At 38.2% G+C, this 26,759-nt stretch overlaps 1 protein-coding gene across 6 annotated transcripts in view; it reads left to right on the forward strand.

Moving 5' to 3' along the window:
- pde4ba (phosphodiesterase 4B, cAMP-specific a) overlaps positions 1-26,759 on the forward strand; it is a 174,225-nt gene that overhangs the window by 112,482 nt on the left and 34,984 nt on the right. For 3 of the 6 annotated variants that reach the window (XM_079629180.1, XM_079629179.1, XM_079629181.1), the window contains 4 exons: positions 22,766-22,960; positions 23,991-24,027; positions 24,125-24,195; positions 25,788-25,837. In XM_079629180.1, coding sequence (XP_079485306.1) covers positions 22,766-22,960; positions 23,991-24,027; positions 24,125-24,195; positions 25,788-25,837 — 353 coding nt within the window. Of the gene's footprint in view, positions 1-4,825; positions 4,933-7,940; positions 8,218-15,608; positions 15,772-22,765; positions 22,961-23,990; positions 24,028-24,124; positions 24,196-25,787; positions 25,838-26,759 lie in introns of those variants that run through there. The other 3 variants (XM_079629182.1, XM_079629184.1, XM_079629183.1) reach the window with 3 other exon arrangements.

A 26,759-nucleotide genomic window follows, 5' to 3' on the forward strand; every position in this document is an offset into this window, starting at 1 on the left:
AAAGGGACCGGAAGGTTCTCCATTATTCCAGCCTCCACAGGCCAACTGCCATGAGCTGCAGCGATGTTGATACGACGAGCTGGAACCTGTTGGGTATCTCCGTGCACACAAGTAATGGGTAGTAGACTCCTTTGGTTGCGACGTGGAGGGCACAGTCGAGCTTGAATGAGGGTGACCGCACTGCCCGAGTTCAGAAGCGCCCGTATGGGTTGGCCATTCACGGTGACGTCCGCTTCTGGGGCCGCAGGTGGGACGCGCTGATGTACGATGCACCCCGCCACCCAGGTCCGCGGGGACGTGGTGGGGTCAGCGGTGGGCATTGGCTCGTCCATCGGTGAGGGAACCGTTGGCCTGCCAACTGCGCGCGGGGTGCCCTCCGGCGTGCGTCGCTCCTGGACCACCCTCCGGGGAAACGGCGGCGCCCTCTCCCCAAACTCCCGCCAGCTCGATCGCCTCGACTAGGTCCAGGACAGTGGCGGGATTCCTCATCCCGACGGCTTGGCGGTGGGCTCGGGGCAGGGCTCGTCGGAGGCGATCGACCACCACACGTTCCACTATCTGGGCGGCGGTGGGCTCTCCCTCCATCAACCAGTGTTGGGCCAAGCAGACGAGTTCGGCCGCCTGGGCTCGCGCTGGCACCCGGACTTTATATTCCCACTCGAAAAACTGTTGTGCAGCACAAATGGGGGAAAGTCCCAGTCGGGCAAGGATTTTCCGCTTCACCTCTCCATAATCACCAGCCCTTTCTGGGGGTAGCGAGAAGAACGCCCGTTGAGCCTTACCAGTGAGAAGGGGCGCTAGCGCTGAAGCCCAGTCGTTCGGATCCCATCCCTCGCGGTGAGCTGTGGATTCGAACATTTGGAGGTAGGCTTCCGCATCGTCAGATCCTGTCATCTTCGGCAAGAGCCGGGCTGCTTGCATCCGGGCGTCAGGTGGTGGAACGTGCGGGGCCGCTTGGGCGCGGAGGGCGGCGAGTTCCGCCTCGGCCCCGCCCTGTCGAGTGGCCAGATGTTTCATAATCTGTTGCTGGCGGACGCTGACTTCAGTCAGGCGCTGCAACAGTTCATCCACTTCCATGGGGAGAGAGGACGCCGACCAGTGCTGGAGAAAGAGAACAGAATTTTTTTTTTTTTTTTTTTTTTTTTTTTAGTGCGGGTACATGCCAACACTTGTGTGTGATTTCTCATGCATTCGCCAGCATTCTCCACCAGATGTCACGGGTGAGAAAACACACAACAAGGTAGCTCAGTGCAATGGCCCCGGAGGGTGGATTTTTATTAATCCTTTGAAGTGAAGGTGGTGGGGAAAAGCAGGGGTGCTCGGTGCGATCGTGCCTGGTGTTTCTACGGTGTCCGTGAAGAGGCGTCCAGGCGTGCGTGCTGGGGCCGTCGGTCACTCGCTGTCTTCTGCGTAACAAAGAGAGAGAACGTTAGAACCAGAGCGATCTGCATGAGACGTTAGTCTCCCTGAGTGAGAGCGGCGCTGGCTTCTTAAGCTCTGTGTTGACGAGCGACAGCTGGGAGCGATCGGCCTGTGATGAGGACGTGCAGGTGTAGCGTGTTGGTTGCCAGGGCGACGCTGATGAGCCCAGAGACACTCGTCACACTGCATAAACACAAACAATAGCTTTTTAGCAGATTTGCAGACATGCAAACTTTAATAGCGGATAAAAAAAAAGTTGTAAATAACTTTTTATTAAACACACCCCTCTCTTCATTGCTACGCAACTAAAGCTCACCTTCCAATCCTAACCGCCCTGCTCCGAGTCGGTCTCAAACCCCGATCGCTGGCATGTGAGGAGGGTGCACTAACAAGGACACTAAACGGTAAACACTACATTCTCTACATTCTCTCTCACTAGCTGGCCTCCGTTACACACGCAATGCAAGAGTGGATGTCTATCATAGCAGAAGCGCAACAAAATAATGCTTCACGAAAAATTAAGCGAAGATGATGAACGGACGTCAAGGAAGCACACAAAATTAACATACGTACACACGAGTAAATACAAACAAGAGTTTGTTGTTAGTCGCCAACAGCACAGCAGCTCCAGACAAACAATGACACTCAAAACCAGTGTTACTCATGTGGAGCGGAATCAATGCAACCTCCGCGTCTGTTTTCAGGACTCCCCGGTTAGCTTTCTCCAGCGCTGGAAAGCTTTTCTAATATTAACCCGGGTCCTAAAGCTCTTATCTGGTCATAACCCTTCATTTCCCAGTGATATTTCTATGAGCTTTTCTCTTTTGTAATGTCTCTCAGCCATCTCGCTTTCTACATTCTTTCTTCAAATCTCCCTCTTGATAATTCTCGCTCCTCTACACTTTCATACACCACATAATGCTGATTGGCTACACGTTTGTTGTTGTGTCGGTTCGACCAACTTTCAAACAGCATTTTTCAAATGGCTTACCCCACCTTTAACTCATCAAAATAAATTGAGCAATTTTCAATTGTTCAATTGTCAAAAAGTTATAATACAAGATTCAACTAATTTATTTCAGTTTTAAGTCAGTTTAATGTAATTTAAGTTGAAATGGCTTAAACATCCAAGTTGACTGTCCTTAATTTTAATGCAGCAACTTTTTTTACAGTGGAATTATATCATGATGCTTTGTCTGTAAATGCGGTTTTCCCCATATTTATATATTAGTGCTGTCAACGTTAACGCATTCGATTCATTTTTGTCCAGTTCAACGCGTTAAAATATTTAACGCAATTATTTAAGCATCCGTATTTTCTGCCATCCTTTTGCTAGCGTTACATTATATGATCATGCTCTTATTCATGCAAAGGCTTTTAAACCATTCAAGCACGACAAGACAAAGAGAACGCGCTGTCTGTGAATGTCCTGTGAATATCCTGAAGCTCACAGACACGACGCACAGAAAGGCCCGCGGCAGTATCGTGCACACAAACAGCGCACCCGAATAGTTCTCTTTCGTGCTTGAACAAACAATAACACACACATTCATGCCAAAATGTCAGTTTTGTCAAGTATCCTCATAGAGCAGTCTTAAATTACCGTATTTTCCGGACTATAAGTCGCTCCGTAGTATAAGTTGAATCAGTCAAAAAATGCGTCATGAAGAGGAAAAAAACATATATAAATCGCACTGGACTATACCGTAAGTCGCATTTATTTAGAAATTTATTTCACAAAATCCTAGACCAAGAACAGACATTTAATCTGGAAAGGCAAGTTATTCAACTACACAATATCACACAGAACACCAGGCTGAATAGGTGTCCGGCATGTTCACGTAACACATTAACAGTTATTCAGCTACAGCATAAAGAACATATACCTGGGAGGCTGAATAGGCTAAATTAACAGTCCAACAAGCAAGTTACCGGTAAGCAAGTTCACCAAGCTCCCGCAATCTCATTCCACAACACTGAATCCATTGAATTCTTCCTCGATGTCGCTTCTGACCAACTAGAGCGCCCTCTCGCGGCTGTAGACGGTAATGTTTTCTCTTGATTCATCTCAGTCAGTATAAATAATTAATAATTTTGATATATAAGTCACACCTGACTATAAGTCGCAGGACCAGCCAAACTATGAAAAAAAGTGTGACTTATAGTCCGGAAAATACGGTAGTTAAATAAAATCTTAACTTAAAGAGTTGTGAGAGAATGAGTCGCGTGTGAGATCCGCGTATCTGTCAGCAGCGGCAGAACTTAGCAGCCACTAGTTCTGTCTCTCAGTTAAGTTAATCAAAGAACAAAGGTAGCAGAGAAAATTGCTCACTACTCTTGACTAAATAACTTTTGTAGCTTTAATAAGGATTAGGCTAATCTATATTTATCATTTAGACTGTTTGATTTCCTAGCTGCTAGACAGGAAGGGCAACAGGTAAATATGGCATTTTTTATGGGTTTATGTGAGGATTGTTTGAAGTTCACTTAAATTAAAAGTTGTTATATTTTTTTTTTGGGGGGGGGGGGCATTTTCATCGAGACATCAGTAGCTGTATTAGTATCAGTGATACTGGCCTTCATTGATAAAAAGATGCCATTAAACAAGGATTTAAAATATACTGTTTCTACATTCATTTCGAGATTAACTGTGAAATTATTACATTATAAAATATATTAAAATGTGTTTTTAATTGCGATCAATCGTGATTAATCACAGAAAAATTTGAGATTTTAATCGAATGACAGAACTAATAATATATATATATATATATAAGCAGCAACTACAAAATTAGTCCTAAATATAGAACCAAAATAGCCAGTCAGGGCCAGAGAGATACTAAATAAAGGGATCATCTGCTAAACTCTCATTTAGGACAGAAAGATACAACTATAATGGATTTGGGATAAAGCATAAATCCTCTGAGACTATCATCACCACAGAGATCAGCTGGGCGTCTGGTTTCCATTTTCTAGACTGTTACCACGTGTCCAGTCTACTTGTTGATGAAATCCATCAGAGTAGCATTTAAACTGTGCAAGAATAATAGGTACATGTCTTATGTCTCTCTGTGCGATTGGAAACAGACTTACTGACTGTGGGACTGCCCCTGCACTCCGGATCTTCTTGTTTACTGCCAAGCAGAGGCCACCGTCTTCCTGTCTCTGAAAGTGAAGAGCTGCGGTACACACAAGAGACACAGTTTCTGCTAGGTGTGAGCAGACCTATGATACTCGACCCCCTGAGGAGGTAGAAGCGTGACTGACTGACAATGCAACCAGAGACTCCCACTAACAGATACAGTAACCCTCTCTCCGCTGCTCTGAGTCCCTCCAGCGTTTTTAACCGTTGGAAGGATGAGATTAGAGTTCAAAGAGCTCCCTCTGCACAACTGCTGAATCTGTTGGGAATTTAAATATGACAGATTTTAACCTGCCAGAGAACAAGAGCTTCCTAAAGTCCTGTCTGAGTCTGGGCACCTTTGCGTACCGTCGCCACTCTTGGGTCTGGTAAGCACGAATGGGTGTTAAGGTTATAACCACAGAAGAGACCTGTTAGTTAGTTTTGATGTATTGATTTAGCTTGTGTTGTAATGGCACATTGAACTAGGCTAATTTATGTTTTAGAAGATTGTTGCACACACAGTTGTTCAGTGTTTTGAGAGGACAATGTTAAAATTGTGCGGTTACAGTTTTAAGGTGATCCATTGATTCAAATATTAAATGTTTGAATTGTATTTGGAGACTTTTAATGATTTTGAAAGGCTGCATTTCATTCTTGACATTTTCATTCTCATTCATAACTTGAAAGTGCCTGCAGACTAAAATCCAGGTGGATGGGGTTTAATTTTATTCATCCAGAGAGTTCTTGGCCTGGCGGGATAGCACTGCTGTGAAAAGATTTTCTCTAATAGGACTTAAAATGTCTTAGAAAAGAGTGAATTTCTCAGAAAATCAACTGTTTTGCTCTTGAAAACGTTTGACCTCGTGCCACTCTCTCTCATTCACTGTCTCTCAGCTTGACATACTCTCATCGCTCTCTCTCATTAGCCAGGCTCAATGAAAGAGCCATGGTGGTGGTTGATTTATAGCTTATTCAAGCTTTTTAAATATATTCAGTATAATATAGCAGTATATACTTCTTTTTCTCCTCTCTGGCCTACACAGAACTAAATAGGTGGTGTTTCCACAATCATTCCTTGAGAGAAATGCTTGAAGGTGCACTGAGTAAATACCTTTTTGTTTTGCTGGCTGATATACAGGAGTCGCCTTCGACGTTATACTGACAACTAGTGGCAAGATGTTGCAACTTGCAAAAACAAAAGGTGTCCGATGCCATTATAGAAATGTGCTATTCACAGTCTGGCATTATTCAGTGAGTGTAAGCGTCCAACAATTTAGGTGTAACCCAGGTAATGTGTGTAGTTTTTAGCTTGTGACGTGATCTCAAAATGGCCACCCCCATGACCCTCTCCATTTAAAATAAAATGGCTTTTAGTGAGCTACTGATATAACTGGAGTCAGTGCACATGATTTTAAATCATGAGAGTGTAATCTTTTAAACACATCTTTAGTTTTCAATTAGTGGATGTTAATTATGTCAATTCAGCTCAGTTTAACAATTTATTTATGGAGCACTTGTCCTAATACAGATGACTGCAGAGCAGTTTTACAGAAAAAAAGTGCCTTACAAGAGAGCGAGCCAAAAGAGAAAACTTCTTATAGTGACGAGTAAGATGAGAAAGAACCTAAACTACATAACATAATGGAATAAATAAAGGCAGAGCTATAGAACAATTGTCATAAGAGTGCAATAGACTGTCGCTTATATGCTTGCATTGTGATTGACAGGATTAGATGAACATGCTCCCCACAAACTCATTTGTGAAAGCTACACACGGGCACACAGAAGGCAGCTGTCATGCCTGAACAGAAGATCAGCTTACAGCATGCTTTGCGAGTCATGGAATACTCTGCTCTGCGCATATCATGTCCAACAACAGCTCGGACCCCTCTAATGGTGTAATACAAGTGTCCGTTATAGGAAAAAAAAACATGTTATTGTCATATCAACATACATCCAGAAAGCAGTGATGATATTGTGGATTGAACTAACCTACATGATTTATGAGTTTGGAAATCATTATGTTTTAAAGGGGTCGTATTATGCCATTTCACTTTTTCAACTTCAGTTTGTGTGTAATGTTTCTGTTTGAGCATAAAAAAAGATCTGCTAGGTTACAAAGCTCAAAGTCCAATCCAAAGGGAGATATTTTATTTAACAGAATACACTTTTAAAGAACTACAGCGAACGGCTTGTTTGGACTACAAATCATATGGTGTGTTCAAGTCTTCCTGGGAAGTTCGTAGGAGTAAGAGTAAGATGGCGGTGTACTTCCTCTTAATTAATTACACAAAAATACAGCAAGGTTCTTAAACTCTTCTAGAAAATGAAGAACAAAGAAATTACCAGTGTGCTTTGCTTTTTTATGTTTTTAATTAATTTATGAACCCACTGCTTACTTTATTGTTACATATTACATTGTTATATTATAATGCCATCATATTCTGAGCAGGCAATTATCTTAGTGCGCTGTAAATAGAAAAGCCTGAAAATTTCACTGCTAAATACCTTTTAGTATTGTGGTATTCCACCATTTTTCTCACTGACACGCCCCCAACCATGTAAAGATCAGGGCTTAAAAGGAACACGCCGGCTTTATGGGACTTTGGCTTATTCCGCACCCACCGCTAGCATAGCATAGCACAAAGACTTGTCACTTATTAGGAGCAGTATGCTAGCTGGAGCCGTTTACCTCCAGTCTTTGTGCTAAGCTAGGCTAGCGACCTTAGAGTGGTTAACATTTATTTTAAACATTGTTCCTGAACATTATAACTTCAAGTTTGTTTTACGGAGAACAGCAGTCAGACAGACAGAGTAATGTTACAATGCAGGCTATGCACAAAAGATTCTCCAGCCAGATGTAATTTAACGTTAACCGATCCCATTTTGTCAGGACAATCTGTGGTTTATGGATCACAACTTGTAAGTATGTCTTATTATTTGTAGTTGTGTTTCTAGTTGCTTTGATAGCTATGATGTAGGCATAAGGAAGGGCAAAGCTTTGCCTCCACTAGCTTGCTAACTAACATTACTCTCGTGTTTAAATAATAATGTAGTGTTTACTGTAGCTTTTGTAAGCTCATGCTTTTGGAAGACTGTTCACCGCCCCTTAGGAAAATTATTATCCATGATTTTGTGATTGATTAATGTTTGTATTACCATAGTTTTCTGACAAATATCCATACATTAAATGGTGGATAAAAAATATACTGGAAAATTGCAAAAACAACATAGGCCTACCACTCTGAAAAGTCCTTTGGATTCTGTGCTTTAAATCCGTTCTGCATCATCCTTTTGTTTGTTAACTTAACATGACAGAGTCTGAATCAGGCTCGAATTGGTTTGAAATTGACGCCATGGTTAATATTTACATCTGACTGAGTAACGTTAGAGCGCGCCAGGAGCACGCGGTTATGGGGGCGGGATATTTCCCGAACACGCGCTAAGTGTTGCCAATCACAAAACACTGGGCCAGCTAACCACTCACAGCACAATTCGGAAGGAGTAGGGCTTCATTGAAAACGACGATGATACTGAAAAATAAATAATAATTGTATCTGATCATTTTATTTAGCAAAGTATCTCACCATTCACTGCGTCCAGGTCGCACTCAGTCACCATGTTTGGTCTAAAACGCACCTGCTCTCATTTTTCACCGCAGGACAACAAATGTGAGTACATTTTCTGTCATCTTTGCAGGACTCTGTGATATGAAGAATGTGCAAAGAAACATTTTAGCAACTGTGTGAAAGTGAATAGCACATAACAATACCGGTAAACATAGGATATTTTATGCGTCACGTGACTAAACTTACTTCATAGTTTTTAAAATACCTCTGTTTTGACAATCCACACTACAATGCGAAAACGGTGCTTTCAAATGTATTCAACTCCACTTTGGAGGGGTTTTTCAAAAAGCTTCGTTTCCATTAATCAAAACACTGTCTCATTGTGAACGGAAGGCAAAACGAAGAGAAAAAGATGCGTTTTCAAACGAAACCGTATTAGTGTGGACAAGGCCCCAGACTGGGGAGAAAGGAGCTATAAAAATATGTGGAAAATAATGTTTTTTTTAACAATCAAGCATGAAAACATTCTAGTCATCACAATCACCACTGGAGTACCCTTGATAGCCACCAGAGGACACTCCTCCCTAGACTATTGCAACCCTGTCATGGACTACTTACCCATCATCCTTTGCCTTGACTCAACAACACTCATTGCATTCAGCTGCCCATTACCTTCTGTTCTTTACTCACCCTACCCTATATAAACTCTGTCAATTCTTGCTCTCAGTGCGAAGTCTTGATTTGTGTTCCACAGCATTACTGAGCGGTTCTGTGTTGTTCCTGGTGTTTAATTTCTGCCCGTATCCTAGATTTCTCGTTTCTGTCTTGTGTAACAGACGTAGGCTGATTCATATATGCGCCATAGTAAAAGTATTTTAGAAGTAAAATACCATCTAAAAGTACCTTTGTTTCATTAATGCACTGTAATTTAACTGTAAATTATATGATCAATAAGTTAGGACAACATATATTTTTACATTGCTTTAACTCGTCTAGCTAATATGTTATACAAGATTCAACAAATTGTTTTAATGTAATTTCAATTGAAATGACTTAAACATCTAAGTTGATTGTACTTAAAAATTTAAGGCAGCAATTTTTATTTATTTTACAGGTGGGCAGCTTAGGGCCATTATTTTAGCATGGCGAGGTTATTTATTGCTTTTATTTGTATTTTATATTTGAATAAACATAATTTAAATACAATTCCTATTCCTTGTTATTTAAAATATAATATAATATACAGCATATATTTTAGTGACATTTTATTATGTTATTTTCATGGCATATTCAGGGTGGTACAAGCCTTGAATACGGTCAGGGTTTATTATCCCTTATGTATTTAACTCGTACTGAGCGTTTGAACTCATTGCCAGTGCATTGACGTTTAAAACATTCTCATTCCCAGTTCAGCCACTTTCAAATCGACCTGAAATGTAATTCACAGCTCCACATCCCTATCTCTACTTCCACATCTAACCTAGGTTATTACCTAAGTGAGATTTGAACTGCATTACAGATGGAACTGATCCCAGTGTTTTAATACAGTCTATTTGCTCAATTATGGAATACATTACGCATTAAAATGTAGACGCGTGATGAGAAGTGGTTATGTGTTATTTTTATGATCAGCAGGCTGTTATCGTAGTAGCTGAAGCATAAGTGCTATCCTGTGTGTTTTTTTTCCCAGTCAGATAAGCTTGTATAGAGTGAGCAGTGAAAGCGTGTAGATTGTGTCCGCTGGGCTGTCAGATAGCCGGCTTCACAGTGGGAGTCAGGCCCTTTTGCCTTCTACCATTCACCTCTCCATCTTCATTACCTGTGCCCACTGCCCATCTGGTGAGATCACCTGGTTTCATCTTCCCCATGCCCTCTCACATTCATTTCCACCAGTTCTTTTCTTTTTATCACCTTTTCCCCTTTCTTATAGCCTTCTCTGACTTTCCCTTTCTTCAAATGTGCTTTCCTTCGCTCACTTTAAAGCAATAGTTCACCTAAAGATGAAAAATCATCATTTAGTTGTTGACCATCATTTCGCTGTGCTCTATATTCTAAATCTTCTGAAGTAACATTTAAGTCATTTCACTGTGCGCTTCAGATATCAAATGGCTTCAAATAAACAAGATGTTTTCATTTATGGATGTAAAAACTGAATATTCTGTCATCAATTATTCACCCTACCCTTGTGCATTTCTTTCTTCTGTGGAGCACACACAAAATAATGTTTTGAAGAATGTTGGTAACCAAACAGTTTCGGTTTCCATCGACTTCCATTGTATTTTTTTTTTTTTGTCCACGCATTTGGAAGTCAATGGGAACCAAAACTGTTACCAACATGCTTCATAATATCATCTTTTGTGTTCCACAGAAGAAGAAAAAAGTCTCACAGGGGTTGGAACGACATGGAGGTTAATGAATTTTCAATTATGAGTGAACTATCCCTTTAACTGTTCCTTTTTTCTCTCTTTCTCCTTGGCTGTCCTCTGTCTCACACCTGTCAGAGAACATTACATCTGTGAAGGAATCAAATAGATACATGCAGTTCCTATTGGATGTGTTAGATTGAATTAGACAGAGCAGGTAAACAGAGGTCTGTGCTCTTTGATTAGAAGCAAGAGAGTGAGTTTGTCACATGGATCAGTGAAGTATATCCTAGAGTGACGGGTGTGTGATGTTATGCAATGATTCAGTGATTTCGAACACATTAAGACAGTATGAGACAATGATGTGCTGGTGTTTGCAGGGTGGATTGAAAAATATTTTATAGTTATAAGAGTTACAGTTATAAAGAACAATTTAAGACACTAAAGAGAAATATTTTGATCTCTTTTATCTTATGTATTTTACTGATAAGTGCTCACACAGATTTTGTTCATAATTTACAGTTAATTTATGTTTTGTAAAAGGAAATTAGTGAGAGTCTAATCCTGTCATTTTATGGAATAGCCTATCTAATGCCTTTCATATTCAGTTTTTTCAGACATTCATGGTATTCACATTTAAGATGTCAGAAATATCCCTTTAATATTCCTCTAAAACTTTAATGAATTAATTTTTTTAATCAGCATTTCATTCATTCTTCTTAACTAGACCCTTTTCAGCACTGCGCTTGTTGTGTTCTGTATTCCAGTTTATATTTCCACAGCATAAAAGTAAGATCTTATGGATTTATGAATGAACCGCTCGTTTTAAAATCTTCCTGGTCTACTGACATTTTATGATGACATCCGTTTCAAACATTACTATGCTCAGGATCACTTATAAAACAGGCAAATCCACTTCACCAGCTAAAAGTATAAACACAAAATTCTAAAGATGGCTGTGCACTGTGTGGTCTGTAGGCTAAATCTGAGAAAATATGTTGGGCGCAATAATCCAAAAAGCAACCATGTCCCCCAAATACGGTTTTATATTGGTCAGAATGATTCCCAGTCAGTTTTGCTTTCTCACTGCTTTGTAAGCGGAGAGATCAGAATATTAATTGAGGTCATACATTTATTCAGTCTTTTATGAATTATTCGACACCTCATGCAGACATCAGATTCAGACTCACAAGTTCAGTTGATCAGAATGCATATAACGTACCTACTTTGACATGATGCGCCGTGGGCTTTTAAGACCAATAAATTAATTTATCAATTTGTGACAGTACTGAGTTACCGTATATGAAACTGAATCGAGAACATTTTCCATAGAAAAAAAATGTATTCTAATATTTTCACACCCTAATTCATGTTTCCTGAATTTTCTCTTCAATAGTTATTGTGGAATACTTGAGGTGAAAATTATAATCAAGGGTAATTTGTAATCAGGTTACTTAAGCACCTCAAAGTCAATCTCCAATCAACCCCAGACTCCGTCAGGAAAATAGCCATGACATTAGAACTGAGAGCTGCTGTGCTGCGGTCCTCTTTTAGTCTCCTGCGTGTCAGTACTACTCAGGTATCAGGGTGTCAAGTATGAAGGTTAGAAGTAAGTAACGGCTCAAAGTAACCAAGTAGGTGAAGTCTGCTTAGTGACTCAGGACTGTTTGTGTTCTCCTCAACCTGTTTGTAGCATTAGTGTTTCTAATGTAGTGTTTCTCAACCCTGCTCCTGAAGGACACCCCAACACTGCACGTTTTCTTTGTCTCCCTAATATTCAACTCATCAGCTCATTGTCACATGTGTTAATGAGCTGATGAGTTGAATCAGGTGTGTTTGATTAGGGAGACAAAGAAAACATGCAGTGTTGGGGGTCCTTAGGAACAGGGTTGAGAAACACTGCATTGACGGTTAGTCGGTCACCTACTGCTGTTCACACTGCCAGAGATGAGTGTCCTAGGATCAGCACTTTTTTCTGCTGCATTTCTAATGGATTTAAATACAGGATGTTATTTTTTTTAGAAACAATCAGTTGTTAATTCAATAAATTCTCAGTACCATAAAACAAGTGCACTTGCGTATTGTTAATGTGTGAGAAATATGTAAAGTGTGATTTTCTTATATTTTTGAAGTATGTTAATGATACGGTCTTGACATGTTCCTAATTTGGGAAAATATTTGAAAGAATTAAATAAAGGAGATCGTTTTGGTATTTTGTGCCCAGTTTTGAGAAAGTCCCTTGATTCTTTCTAAATTGTTATTATTCTCTGTAAACAATGCTGATTTCGTATATTTGTCATTGTACATACTTGAAATGTTTTTTGCATTGTTTTTTGTTTAATAAGTCACATCAAAACATTTCAAAGCATGTGAATTACAAAATATGTTTAACAAATGCTAGTAAAATAGAAGTTTAAATTATGAAATAAACAAATAATAATACAAGGACAGTCAGAGGTCGTTAAATATTACTCGCATTTTGGGTCATCCTTTTATTTTGAGTTACATTTTAATAGATTAATTAATTTAAATTAATTAGTCGCTCATCATCTTTCTCTCCTCAACTTAGTTATATAACCAGCTAAAATAATCATAAGAAAATAGTCAACAGGGCAGGCAATGTTTTTATTAGATTCTAGCTAAATCTTACTCGAGGCTCGGTTTCCTTTATTTGTAAAATGCTGCCATCTAGTGGCCTGGCCAGAAAGGTGTACTATCGGTTTTTGGCACTCTTACCAATGTTGTTGGTAATTCTGCACTCTACCAAAACCCATTATCTCTTAACAACCATGTCCCTTTGCATAATTTAAATGAAACCGTTTTCATTCTTATTTACTTATTTAATCACAGGTATAATCATCATGGCTCCTGATAGTCAAGTGAAGTCAAAGACATTTCATTTTGAATTTATTAGGTTCTTGTATGTTTATATTGGACATATTTTGACGAATATTCTTTTTTGTGGGATTATTTCACACTGAGTCATCCTCTGCATTCACACCAGCCTGTCGACTCATTCTTTCTTTTCCTTTTATCATCAGCTGTACGGCAGACAAATCTTCCCCTGGTCAACTCAGCCTTCACACTTATGAATAGTTTTGTCTTGTGTCGAAGTTTCATCTGTTTAACTTCCCGTGTCTCTTCACAGCTTAATTTCCTATCATGGGCAAGTAAGCATCTTAGCAGTGACCTAAGATGACGACAGATCTGTGATCTTAAAGGGATTTTTTTTTATGATGACTAAAGTTTGGGATGTTTTGTAAGCCTATAACACAGAACACATTTTCTTCTCATCGATGGTACTATTTTTACTATGTTACGAAACTTAATGTGCATCAACCTATACTTGGTGCTCTATTCACTTGCATTCATATGCATGTGAATGAAATGCAAGACTGGAAATGCAAGCTCATGCAGTTTTGTCTTCCTCTGCATACCAAAGTTCAAATATGATAACCTCTGACCTGTGAATGAATGCAAATAGGACTTAGACATTTGACCAATAGAGGATCTAAGCGTCACAAAGTGACCTTTTGGCAGAATTCACATAACATACACACTGAAAAGCTGCATGTTTTGCAGTGTTACTTGGTCTGAAGTTTGTGTGATCATAATAAATGTGACCACAGCTTAAGAAACTCATTACACAGAAAACTCTTCAACCACAAACTATCAACTTGATCTTTTTGTGTCTAAAACTGTTAGCTGTTTATCAAACTATTATGCAAATAGGCACATAGTATGGACAGAACATACTAAATAAGGATGCATTGTTATTAAAATTCTGGCAAATGCGATTAGCTGATCATTATTTTTATTACCCATAACTAATATGGACAAAACATACCATATAGCAGTACCATATGCAATGTGGTATTAAAATTCTGTCAGATGCGATATCAAATCAGCATATTAGAATGATTTCTGAAGGATCATGTGACACTGAAGACAGGATTAATGGCTGATGAAAATTCAGCTTTGCATCACAGAAATAAATAATATTTCATATTAAAATAGAAATCTATTATATCTGTATTTTCATTAAATTAATGCAGGCTTGATGAGCATATATAAGATAGGCTACTTCTTTCAAAAACATTAAAAATAGTCATGTTTCCAATCTTTTGACCGGTACTATTTATAATATATATATTTACAAAAAATATATTATTAGACTTTAATTATATATATATATATATATATATATATACACACACACACACACACACAATTATAGTCTAAATAAATAAAAGTAAACTATTTAAAAAATATTTTAGGCATCACAACATTACGCTGTACGGTAGAAAAAAAAATATACAAAAATTACGTTTAGTATTATCATATGTATTATGGTTAATACATGTAAAAATAAGTGGGCAAAGATCATTGAAATGTAAAACTAGAGGAAGTGTATGCCAACATCGACCAATTCCGATAAACTAAAAAATATCTGTAATATAATGGTTGATATAACAAATGCACTTATCATTGTCTGTTTATATACATTTGAACCTTAATTATGGAATAATTGCTCTTGATTTGTGTGTGTGTGTGTGTGCCTGCGTGTGTGTGTGTGTGTGTGTCGTGCGTGTGTGTGTGTGTGTGTGTGTGTGTGTGTGTGTGTGTGTGTGTGTGTGTGTGTGTGTGTGTGTGTGTGTGTGTGTGTGTGTGTGTGTGTGTGTGTGTGTGTGTGTGTGTGTGTGTGTGTGTGTGTGTGTGTGAGCTTTGATGTAAGTTGATTTGAACAGTCATTCCAGTTCATAAATCTTACTACAGTTCATCACTGAGCTGCAAATGTTCCATTTCAAAAAGTTGTAAAGATATCCAAACCATTTAAACACTTCTTCAAATATTCTAACCATGGTGTGACCAGTATGCAGAAAGAGATACAATCATGTTAACGACCCTTCCGTAATGTAGAATGTCCTTCATGAAATCAGACTGTGTATTTTGTTTGTGTCTACAGCAGACATTTAGGAATGAAACTTCTCATTTGTTCAGACATTCCAAGTCCTTGTTTCGAGCTCCGCCCCGGGTTTCATGTGTGGTCGCGTTCTCTTGCCTAGAGCTAAGTTGAGTGGTAGCGCAGCTGGACTTCAAAAGGAAGTGGCTGTGCGGTGAAGTTGAGCTCTGTGGGAGGGCACAAGTGTTAGGGGAGACGCTACTAGAGCACGCTCGACAGCACAGCGGCGTGTCTCAGGGCCATGCTCCGCAGGTCGCCCTGCCACAGAGGCAGGGTTCATTTTGACTTCAGTGAGGAGGTGGTGAAGAGGCTGCACACCTCCACCTTAAGGTTAGAACTACAGTAACACCCTCTTTTTTCTATCTCTGTTATGTCTCAGAGTCTGTCTAGTTCACATGCTTTCACACACACTCTCTCTCTCTGTCCCTTTCTTCTGGACCCTTGTCATACAGTGATCAGGTGTCATCTCCTGTTGTGTATCTTTTCTTTTGAAACATCTTCATCTGCAGTATCTATACTTTTTCTCTTTCTCCCCCCTTTTTTTCCAGGCTTCTTTTTTTAGTTCATTGTGATGATTTGTTGTTGCTCATGCAGTTTGCGAGTGTGTTTGTAAGTAAACCGAGCTCTGTGTTTATACAAGAGTCAAATTGTTCACAGCTGTTGTACGTTTTCCATCTATCGTGTGCATGCATTGGATCAAGCGTTATACACACTCTTTGTGCTCGTGATATCAATTGATACATTCATCTCCACTGTAATTTCACACCTGAGACCTGTTCTTGCTTTACATTGTCTGGGTAAACATCACCACACCGCTTTAGCTCAATTCCAAACCTAAATAAGCTTCCCAGATGACATTTTGCACTAATTGGAAAGAAAGATTGGGTTTAAGTACCCTTACATGAGAAGTTTAGAAACATTTTATTTTATTTTAGTGTGAGTGCACTGTTTCTGCAGTTATGAATATGTCGTTGTGTCAGTCTGTAATGTGTGTTTATATACACTTTAAATGTCAAACACATGCATGAATGAATGAGTGTGTGAACATCTGTGTTTATGCACCGCATGCTCTGACGTCCGGGATGGGTGTGTAAAGGTGTCCCATGACTCCAAATGCCAACAAAGATAATCTCCATGTTGGGTGGATTTTGTGTATTTAGTGTATTACTAGTTGCTATATCAACACTATATAGAGAAAAATTGCGCTAACATTTTTAATCTTTGGAAGATATCACTGAACATTTATTTAACCATTGCTAAAGTTAATTTTCCATCAGTTTATTTGTGTTTATTTAAAATTAGACAAATCTGATATTGTTGTTGTAATCTTATATCTGTTACTTAACTAACTTAACGTAAATCCCAGTTGCGCAGGGTTTTTTTTTTTCCAGTTGCGCACGTTGTAACACTGCGTTGCAATGTGCCCCTATTAGAACTATGCTATTCTATTCTATACTTTTATGAATTCTATGGAGAAACCATGAGAAAAAGGTGAATAACGATATTATGTTTTGAACTATGCTGTAATAGCTGTGTTGTGTTTGTTGTCAAACTAAAAAAAAAAATTCTAATTATTTATTTATTTTAAATGGCATTATTTTATTTGAAAAAATTAATTATTGTATTTTATTGATAAAATATTTTTTTTTGGTCTTGTATATATGTTGTTTTATTAGATCGGATAACATTTTAAGCTGTCATATGGTCGTGTTACAATGTGCCCCTCACATGTTACAATATGCCCCACCTACGGGGTGTGTTGTCACATTTCACTTCCATTCTTTCAGGGTATATCAAGAAAAAAGTATACACTGCATTAATTAAACAAAACCACATCATTGTACTAGACGTGTGAAATGAATGTTTTGTAAATAATCAATTCTCTGAACCCCAAGTTGATTTACACAAACTGAAAAAGTCAAAAAAGTGTTAGGTTGTGCTGCGTTCTCCTCTAACTATGGAAACTAGCAATGACCAGGAACACAGGCAAAACGAGAACAGGGAAAAAGAAACCAAAACACAATGGAAACTAACTAAACACAACCCTGACACTATTAAAGTTGGCACAAACAAATATTCACTTGCATACCAACTGATTTTTTTTTTTTTCAAAACTACTGCGTCATCTTAAATGATCCCCAGAGTAGGGCATATATTTGTTTTCCGAAATATGTCATGGAAAAACAGCCTCGTTGAATGCCATTTACAGCAGGGTCCCCAGCCTTGAATGTTCTCACGGACCAACTCATATGAACTTCCCTCTTCTGTTTCTGAGCCTCGGATGCCGCAGTAGATTCCAGTATAACTGGCCCTTCTTCCCCACAAACACACGATCAAATCCTGCATTACAAAATATCTGTGATGCCTGATAATGTAATCATTTAATTGCTCATGTGTTACAGTGAAGTACATTTGACAGAGGAACTGAAACACAGAGACCTTTATGATTTGCAACCCATTATAATGTATCCTTGTGTCTCCATTGTTAGAGTGGTGACACTTACACTTTAAGTGAAGTGGATAATAGAGACTATCTTTTGGATCAGCTCTACATAAACTATTGTTGTGTTGTGAATGTGCTAGACAGTGAGTCAACACCAGTCACAAGGTAATTAGATACTTACTTGAAAACAACATCTTGCTCTTTTTGTTTCATATAAACATCAAACAATCTTTATTCTTCTTAATTGCTGAAAAACATTTTCAATAGCTGCCCTCACAACCATATGATATTCTGTCTCTGCACAATTATTACAAATGAAAACAAGTGAGGCAATCACGTACAAATGTTAGATCTTAGCTTTAAGACAACAAGGGGTTATTTTACACTGTGGTCAGCTCTGATGTCAAGTATTATTGAGCTCAAAATGGTTGATGATAACCATTCACTTTACATTAAATATTTTTTGCCCGGTCATTGAGCAGTGTTGTTATTGTTTGCTTAAACCAACGGAAACTGTTCAAAATAGTTTTTATTAAGATTAAATAATATAACCCATAAATATTTTCAGCTAGTTGCCAAGACAACATTTTCGTTTAAGTGTAAGTATTAAAATTACTAAGCTAAAACGGAAATAAAAATAAATTAGTTCCATAGAAGTATAAAAAATAATAAAAATGACAAAAGCACATAACAAAGTTTATCCAAACTAAAATTGAAGATATGAAAACTGAAAATATAAAAAATGAAACCTAATTCAAAATATGAATAAATATTGTAATAGTATATAAATACTAAAATAACACGGGAGTGAAGAAGTTTTTGAGACAATCTATGCGTGTGTACAGTGTACTCCTAAACATTGACATCATTATTAACATTTAGCAGATATTTAGTTCTGGTTTAAAATGCAGTCTTTCTCTTCTTGGGGGAAAAAGTCAAAAATATTGATGACTCATCATGACCTACTGAGGAGAAAGTCCCTCCCCCTTGATCCAAATATAGAAAATATATCATCACAACAGAAAACTGTCTTTAAAGTCCCCATGAATTTTTTGGGGGCTTTTAGTATGAATATATTAGCCTTAAGGCCCTTTCACACTGGACGCGATTTTGACGCACGAATAATTCGCGCGATGGTTTTATTTTTTGATCAGCTGTTGTGTAATGAGTGCTTACACACCGAACGCGAATGTGCTGCGGCGAAAAAACGACTTTTTTTTTTTTCGCTTCGATGTCGATTTTTTTTTTACTTTTGCGGCGACAGAAAAGGCTTCAGCCAATCACACACAGTGGATTGTTTATTTGATTGCATGTAAACGTAGCCCTCACCTCAGCAGACTGCCAGACGCTGCTCCGGACCGATTGGTTCCCTGAAGTTAGTGGTTTGTCTCGTCAGATGCGGTGCCACTGTCTGAACGAGCTCCTCAAATTGTCCCTATTTCGCACGCGAACTATTCGCTTTTTCGTTTCGCTTTTTCGTGTACGCGTCCGGTGTGAAAGGGCCTTTACTGTTATCTATAAGCTATGCCAGTGTGCTTCAAAACAATGACACAATTCATATTTAGAATATATAAGCATTCAGAACTTACAGTCTCACTTCCGCAAATATGGATCAATGATTTTGATGACATCACTGCACTTCAGCTTCTCATCAGATTTTCTGTCCAATCAAATGCTCTCCTGAATCTAGAGCGTCAAGCCCCCTGCATTATATATTATAAATACAAGCTGTATTATAAATAGTGCACTATATAGGGGATAGGGAATGATTCAGACAGTGTAAATATGCTTTCGCGTGAACTGCCGCAGCGCGCATACCGTCCGCTCCGGTCCAGAGACACGGTAGTACAGAGCGGATCATATGCGCTCATATGCGGATGAGCTGTGATGTAAACTAAATGCTATTGACTTTAAAAAAAAGGGGAGGAGCTGTTTGATATGTCCCACCCTGTCTTCCTGTATCAGTGGAAATAATGTGAACACATTGAATAATGCTGCGCGTTTCAAGGCACTTCAATGGGCCTGTTAAGTGTTCAGCCAAGTAAAGTTATTGTAAGATGTCAACTTGGCCACTTGACACTTGTTCTACTTAACTTAATTGTTTATTTCCTCTCAATGTAAAGCCACTATCACCTTTTACATGTACTATGTAATTGTAATGTCATGGGAATCTGAGATACTGGTTACAGCTGAGGTTAGAGGTATCATTTCCTGGTAGCTTTTTTTTCAGTCTTAACCTCTCCAGTGAGCTCAAATGACCCAGACTATATTCTTCTTTAGAAACGCTATACTCAATGACGATGTCAGTCAGACTAACACTGAAATATCTTACAAAGAATTTCCATTGAAAGGATATTGTAAAAAGTGTGGAATGAGAAATGCCACTCTGTGGATCATTTTCATAGTGAAAAAAAAAGAGCTTCCTTCCTGTCTGTTTCAGTGTAACTGTTTTTCTAGTTGTGTAATCTGATTTGTTTCTTTTGTTCAGCAATTGATGTTGAGTCAAGAGCAGTTTTTGCTTTATATCATAGTGGAATGAATGATCAATGAATGGCTGAATGTACAGCATAAGGAGATACATTACCCAAATTTAGGTCTGTTTCACACCACACACTGTAAACAATTATTGTGATTATTTATCACAACTTAAAGTTCAACATTAGAATAAGAAGTAATGTGTTGTTTCAACTTAAAAATAATAATTAGGTAACACTTTATTTCGATAGTCCACTTTAGACATTCTACTAACTATAAGTAACTTTGCAACTACATGTCAACTAACTCTCATTATTTTGTTGGTCCCCCAACAGACATTCTACTGACTATAAGTAACTTGGCAACTACAAGTCAACTTATTATCCTAAACCGAACCTAACGGTCTATTAACAGTCTACTACACTCTACTAATCCTCTAATGAGAGTTAGTTGACATGTAGTTGAAAAGTTACTTATAGTTAGTAGAATGTCTAAAGTGGACTATTGAAACAAAGTGTAACCAAATATTAAGTTTAGTTAACTCTAGTTTAGTTGGATATTTAGGCTAAGTTATCTCAACAAATTTTAAGTTAAGAATTGCAGACCCATTTTTACAGTGTAGGCTATGTATAAGCAGTTTCAGTTACTGGCTTGTCACACCCTTCCTGGACGTCATTCACACTTGCAGAGTAGCAGAAGCATTATAGAATTAGGTTTTGAATGTTATTAAAGAAAAGAATCAATGTACCAACCCTGAAAAATCACTTAATTTTCTGTATAGAGCCGCATCTGAGACCCAACAGAAATGCTGCTGCTTCACTGCTTGTACATGCTGAGTGAAACCAGCATTGAGTAAACGTATCAGAAAATCTCTTGTGGTTTTCCTTTTTTGTAGTGCAGTGTCTCATTCCACATAGTTGACTGATTAGCTCATCAACATCAAAAATAATCATTTAAATAAACATGAAATGCATGACAGGAAACAACTACAACTGCAAACAAGAAGAACAAATACCAAAAAAGGGACACACTACATTGCAAACAGAAACACAAAAGATATAAACATTTGAGACAAAATGAGAGATAAATTGATTGTAATCACAAGACCGAGTCAGAACACATAAACCCTGCAATATGACCAAGTAAACAGATGTGTTTATAATTTAGTTTTGATGATGGGAAGAGATGAAGTTTCACGGAGATGCCAGAGGGAGGGAATTCCAGGATCTAGGGGCCGTGTTCGATTTATTGTCAGAGGAGGACAGTCTGAACTTCTGAACACTTTTGTGAAATTACCTTTAAAGCAGTTGTACAGACTGTGCATGGTATTTCTTAAAGATAATCTGTTTATATAACCTTCACTGATTCCTGACTGTGCAATCCATGTTTGCCCTAAATAAATTTGACTGAAATTTGAAGAAAGGTGCTTAAGTTTACCCCCTTTTAAAATACGAAGTGTGAAATGTTGCTTTGTGGGGTTTAAAAAGATGATAACCCGGGGTTAAGCACAGTGTGAAAAGCCCAAATGCTGTTGATGGTGGTTGTGAATGGCAGGCTAACAGGAAAAAGGGGCACAATAGGAGGATGTTGATTCAGTGTTAGCTGCTGTTATAGACGCCGGACCTCCGCGTGGACCAGGCCGCACAGTGACATCTCAATTACTCTTATTATCACTTGAGAAATATTCTTTTAGAGTTATTAAATTCATGCATGCATGCGTGCTGAGTGTGTGTTGTAGTAAAATGCCGATGGACTGCTGCAAACTCCAGAAAAACAAGGAACGGGTTTTGAATGGGTCTCATATTCCCTAGTTTTACTTTTTTAGTGCATGTAATTGTTTTATTTTTTTTTTACTTTGAGACTCTCCGGTGCTTGAGGAGCAAAATTGAAAGGTCTCTAAACCTCTGGCACTCTGAGCGTAAAGACCATCGCTACTTCCTCTCAGTTAGATCTGAGATCACAAGCACATCTGAACCGAACACAAGCGTCTTTTGAAACTGTTTATTTGAGTTGAGCGTAATGTGTTTCCCCTGTTTCACTTCTGTTTGATGTGGGCTGAGACCATCTCCACTATGTTTCCTTATGCTTTGGAAAGATGAGACGTGCTTCCGCCCCAAGTGCTGGGAATCTTTGAGACTTTCCAGAGCTCTCTGGTCCCAGAGGACAGCTTGTGTATTTCTCCTAAAATTTTCATTAAGCTATATATAACTTATTTTATTGATGGTTAAGGTGAATCAGTACTTGTTTTTAGTTTCGAATGTACAGTCTTAGTCTTCAGAAAGACAAAAGTGCATTTATATAATATTGTATACGTTAAAGTGACACCAATCCAAGACCATTAAATAGACTTTCATGTGTCCTTACCTTAATTTCAATGTATTGTTTTTTGTTTTTGTGCCATTGCAGTTTCGATGTGGAAAATGGCCCGTCTGCAAGCTGTAGTCCTTTGGATCCCCAGGCCTCACCGGGTTCTGGCCTGGTTCTGCACACAAACTTTCCCGGCCACAACCAGCGGCGAGAGTCCTTCCTCTACCGCTCAGACAGCGACTATGACCTTTCACCAAAGTCAATGTCTCGAAATTCTTCTATCGCCTCAGAACTGTGAGTATAGTGGTATTTTTTTATTGTTTGATGTATTAATAGCTTTTATTTACTGAAACAGTTGAAAACAACAACTTAGAATTGATGTTTGCTGGTCCAAACTGGACTGGTTTCTGGGCACTTGTCAGCTGTTTAGGCCGAAAGACCAGCTGAACTATCTTAGATCATCTAAAACCACAAACCATCCTAGGCTGGTTTATTTATTTGTTATTATGAGAGAAAGATTTGTTGTAAATCTTAACACTTTTTCCGGCACAACGCATCTTTTAAGGATGGGTATAGTTGTCAACTGTTACATTTGAGTAATCATTAAATCATCTTCTCTAATTAGTCAACTTTCTAGAAAAACACTTTTTTTGCCACATCTAAATCATTCAGCATCTGGTAATCTGAGGACCTTGAAGTTGTTTAAAATGCTTTTCTTTCTTCAACGCTTACAGTATATTTCTGTTTCCAAACATGTCTGCAGAAAAGGTGAAGTTGGAAGCAGGGCTGTTTAGTGAAGTCGATTTATGCACTGCTGCTCAAAGCAGTGAGATTGGCATGCCAGGACGTATCTCAATCAAGGCCTTATTTCCCAAGGCTTCTTGCAGTAACTGCCTGGAATTTTATAAGAACACATTTTCCAGAGTCTTAGATGCCAAATATCTGTTGAACCCTGAGGAATGTGCTGGATTGTTCTTGTTAACCAATTATTTTTTAGTGCCATTCAGGGTCCTGATACTAAAAGGAACCTCTTTTGATAATGATGCTGATTTCTAATTCCATGTAATATAAAATGACATCTGACATATAACGTTGAAAGTCAACGTGAATTGCTGGTCGCAACCCACTTTACTTCTGTAATGTGATGTATTTCTGAGTGAAACTAAATACTTGACACATCAACTTTAACCAGTTCACAATAAGACCAGGAACTACCATTAAGGAAGTGAATAGGGTCCGTTTAGATTTTTTTTGGACTTGAAATAATAGGGTTTGCTTTGTTTGAGTGTCAATGGCTCAAGATGTTATTCCCTCTTGATTGCAGGCATGGGGATGACCTGATAGTCACACCTTTTGCTCAGGTAAACAGATCAGTGTCATGTTTCTTTAAGGATTACTTTTCAAATGGACGTGTGCTTGCTTTTACCTCACAGCTTTGTTATTTCTGACTTTTTCTAGGTTCTAGCAAGCCTTCGAAGTGTCAGAAACAACTTTACTGTCTTGACCAATGTTCAGTGCACATCTAACAAGTGAGTATTATTGCAAACAGAAGTTATGACATTAACCAAACTTAAATAGGCAATTCAAATAGACTTTTTTTTAATAATAATATTTTTCAGTTTCTAAAAGGATGCGAGGATTGTTTTTCTTTCAAAAAAGACAATTCTGTTTGATTCAGGAAAGTTTGTTAAAATTATTTTGACATTGCTCAGTTTAAAAAAAATGCACACGCAGTAATGCAATGGGTGTCTATGGGGCAAGAAACTGTACAGTTTTGTAAGACAAATTAAAAATTTAAATACATACACACTCTTTCACCACAGATCTTGACTAGAATAGAATCTCTTACTAGCCTGAAGAATAAAATCACTTAACCGGTGAAAAGTTATATCCAATCTTACATTTCCTCTGACTATTTAAAGCAACTAAACTGTGTAACTTTCACATGATACATGAAGGAAACCAGAGGAATATGATGTAACTATCCACAAAATACTGTTTACATGGAGCAAACTCCACCAGCAGGAATTACGTCAGAAGGGCAGACCATAAGTGTTAGGAACAGTATTCTTAATGCTGCTAAAATGCCAATTTAGTTTTTAAGAGCTCAAATAACACAGGTTAGTTTATGAAATAATTAATATAAGTGTTGTAGCAGCAATATGTACTCCACATCTCTGTTTTTAAACTTCCAGAATGCCTGACCCCATAGACTGCTATTGCATTACTCCAAGGTATCTGTGAACTTGTATAAACATGTAGTTTTAACTAACTATTATTTTAATAGTAATTAATATTTCCATAAACATTTTTTTTATAAACATTTAAATAATATAAAACACAAATAATAAAAAAATAAATACGACCACAAGAGGACAGTCTTTCCTAATATTTGTTTTATGGACTCGGCCACCCATGCACACTGACATTTAACTATAGAGCCATTTTCCACCTATCCTACTATCACCAGTTTTCAAGATTTCAATCCCAACCAAAAATCACTTGCCTACAGAGAAGATTTTCCAGATGCCCCTAAATTGCATTTTTCAACTGAGAGATGAGGGTAAACGGGGGAAAAGATGTTTATTCGCTGTTATTCATGGAAGAATATTTTCACCTTCCAAGTAACCATTTGCTTCAGGGCAATTATACCTGTTATAGCTGTTATATTATAATATATCTGTTAAAAGGCTTTTGTTGGGCGCCTTTTCTTGTTTATTCGAAGGGCAACCCAGTTCAGAAGAACTTAAAGGGAAATTCACTGGAAGTAGTGTATGTGCAGAAAAGAGGACACACCCTATTATAATAATAATACGTATGTGTTAGTATCACATCAAATCCATGATTCACTTAAGAAAGATATATTGCAGAGTGCACAGACTTGTATATAGTTTCTTCCATTCTTCTTTAATGTGGAAATATGCTCTTTGCTTTGACATTATGCATGCTGTTATGGTTATAGATGACTCAATAGAATGACAAACGGGTGTTTTTTCAAAAATAGACAGATAATTGATTGAAATGCAGGGGTTTTCTCCTTTTGTCATATTTTTTTAAAAATTATTATTATTTTATTTTTTTGGCTACAATTTCAGTAATCTTTTAACATTTCTCCTTGCAGGAGGTCCCCCGTGTCCAACCAGCCCCCCATTACCAGAGTGTGCCTACCTGGTAAGTCCACATATAATTTCACACATGCATAAATGTATCCCAAATGCGGTCCAAAAGTCTCAGACCACTTGTGAAAGACAACCTTTTCAGATTTAATACAGTTTTTTTTATTACAAATTATATTAACAGCAAACTGATTTAAGTGAAAAGTGAGTGCAGAATCTTAAATATTGTTCCATGTTTCAAAATCCTAAAAAGAAACCTAAAAAACATGGGGAATCCCAGATTTTCCAGTATGTCCTCTTTTAATATACAGGCATCATCTTGAAGATCATGTGTTTGTGTGTGTGCCTGTAAACACGTGTTTTGCTGTGGTGTGTGTCCATATATTTTGAATGATAGAGAGACCTCTTGCCATGCTACGTGACTGCCCACGCCGTTGCCCTCTTGTATCCCTCATCATCACTCATCTCTGCCTCAGCTTCTACTGATTGGCCGGGCAGTGTTGAAACATTTAGTAGACTCACGTACACACACATTCAAGCACGGTGCCCATATTAGTGGCTGTTTTGTCTAGTTTTACAGAACGTGTTAGACCATAGGAAAAGGCCATGGCTGCTACGTGTTGGTCTCTCACACGCACACACACCAGCCGAACACAATAACGCAACGGACAACAGCCTGCCTCAGCCGAAGGTTTTGTATAACCGGTGGGAAAATTCCTCATAGTTCACTCTCTGTCCTTGAGGATGGCTCCCAGTGTGATATCAGAAAACACGCCAGACAGAGATTTCAGAAAAAACTGTAATCTATTCTAACTAAACAGAACAAGGCCATTCATTGGAGCCTCTATTATACAGCCCAGACTGTTTCCTTAGAAATGTCAAGAAAACCTTGGCGGACTGAAGTCGTTTCTGAAGGATAATCAGAGAGAGATTGTTCACATTTCATCAAGGAATAGAAGAAAGATGCTTTATATAAA

Source organism: Phoxinus phoxinus (genome assembly GCF_949152265.1).
Source record: "Phoxinus phoxinus genome assembly, chromosome: 11".
Taxonomy (NCBI): domain Eukaryota; kingdom Metazoa; phylum Chordata; class Actinopteri; order Cypriniformes; family Leuciscidae; genus Phoxinus; species Phoxinus phoxinus.